We start from the raw sequence: 2009 nt of genomic DNA, 5'->3' as shown, positions 1-2009 counted from the left end.
GATGGCCTCTTTGTTTGATTCATTTCCTGCTTAAAGGCTTCCTTAAAAGGACCTTAAATCCCACAAAGGCCCAATCAATCGCGGAATTGTAAGAGACCTTAGAGTCCAGATTCCATTTTCCTTCTTTCCTCCTCCATCACTTGAAGGAGGATGAACAATTGTTCTCTTTCAATGGTAAAAGTGCACTTTGGTCAGACTCAGGCCTGAAGGATAGAATCCCTTACGTCACTTTGATCTTTTATCCCTTCGACCTTCCTTATGTCACGAAGATGAAAAAGGTCTCCATGACTTTTTTATTGTTATTTTTATTACAGGAATATTAGATATTAGGTATTAGGTACTTATTAGTAATGGGAATTGAACCATCATATTTTTTTTCTGCTCTCTATTCTATTGACCACGCTTTTGTGTTTTTGTGTGATAGGGAATGCGAAGGGATGTGTTTTTGTGTGATAGGGATAATGTACCTGCCTCGGTAGCGTAGTGGTCAAGACGCTCGCCTGGTAAACAGGAGGGCGTGGGTTCGATCCCAGCCGAAGCATGGAATTTAATCCTCATTTATTTGAGATTTTGACCACATAATAATAGAGCTCTAAGGGTTAGATGGTAGAAAACGCCTCCGGCGTTAACCTCGCCTAGTGGCTACCTTCCACTCAAGAGTCTATTATTATTATTATTATTATAATGTCATCCTATATGATATGACCCATATGATGGTTCCATTATTATGACCTAACTATTTGATGGACCTTACATAATTTATGCGATGATGATGAATGGGACCTTATTATTTTCCCGCTCTATTGCCCATTCCGATACCCTCCCAAGTTAACTATTCTGACTAATATTCCATATCTTCCTTTTTTTTTCTTTTATCACCTATTAATTTACATTTCCCTTTTTTTTCTAAAGTGGCACCGAGTCATGGTGGGGCATTCGTACCGTGGGGCGGACTGGAGCATTCTAAGTTCAACTATGAGGTGAGTGCATACCGGTAATAGAATATGTAGAATAGAGAATAGAGTTGTTTTAATCAAATCATGAATTATACAATTCTTTGTGTCAAAGGAGCGAGCTTCTTCACAACTTTTGTGGGTATCACAAGCTCACACCATTATTAAGTGCCTCTTTTACTGTAAATCTCTACTACCTCTACTACTAAAGCCTCTCTACTACCACTATTAATTTACATTTACCTTTTTTTTCTAGTTAAGCAAGGTCTTTTTACTGAATTGTTAGTTGTATGTGTTATTTTTTAACCCATCAAATATACGAGACCTTGTTTAGACTGCTGGGGTAAAGGGACTTTTCAGTCCTATTCGGGCAGGATAAACACGGTATATTCTATTCTATTCTAAATTCTCATCCAGGTACTCGTATTATCAATCTTCCTAATTTGGCAATGATGCCACTGGTCGCCCTATTCCATTGAAGTAGCTACTCACGAGGCTGAAACTTCGATCCCACCGGCCATTGGTTGCCATGCAGAAGGTCCCGGGTTCGAATCCCACCATCGACAAAAATTAACACTCGTAATTTGATTGCAAATATTTCAACGGGGTACTTCCTGGTGTTTTCGTGTTGACCCAGCACCTAAATGTGAAGTATTGTCTCTCCTCACCCATCTGATGAGAGGCATACTACGGGATGGGCATGCTACGACACAGACCACATGCGTCTAATGAATAGCAGTTGTTTCATTTGCTACAAAATAAAAAGGGCGGTGAAACAGTCATATTAAAAAAAAAAATAAAAATAGACTATAGTGGAGTGGTGTGCGATATCCACCGAGGTAACTCACCTAATGGCAAGTTATTATTCCGTTTTATTACTTCCCCAGGTTTTGGTGTCAGAGAGTAATCGAGTAGCATGGCAAGAGTCTAGTAAGGGCAATGTTCCACCGAATGCGTTAGTTGTGGGTCACACGTCACATGGTGAAGCTCTGTACACCGGCAGAGTGATACATCATGGGATTATGACACCGGGCAAGGTAAGTGACACGGTTGGGT

General features: G+C 40.1%; 1 protein-coding gene across 1 annotated transcript; it reads left to right on the top strand.

Moving 5' to 3' along the window:
• Positions 1 to 899: 899 nt before the first annotated feature.
• LOC113472910 lies at positions 900 to 2002 on the top strand (the record flags this gene model as incomplete). Its single annotated transcript, XM_026832699.1, has 2 exons — positions 900 to 980; positions 1841 to 2002. Coding segments are annotated over 2 exons (243 nt in total), but the record flags the coding sequence as incomplete, so codon positions are not given.
• Positions 2003 to 2009: the final 7 nt, after the last annotated feature.

This window comes from Diaphorina citri, unplaced genomic scaffold (assembly GCF_000475195.1).
Source record: "Diaphorina citri unplaced genomic scaffold, Diaci psyllid genome assembly version 1.1 scaffold10224, whole genome shotgun sequence".
NCBI lineage: Eukaryota > Metazoa > Arthropoda > Insecta > Hemiptera > Psyllidae > Diaphorina > Diaphorina citri.
The sequence above is the reverse complement of the archived record's forward strand: the minus strand, read 5'-3'. Positions and strand labels throughout refer to the sequence as shown.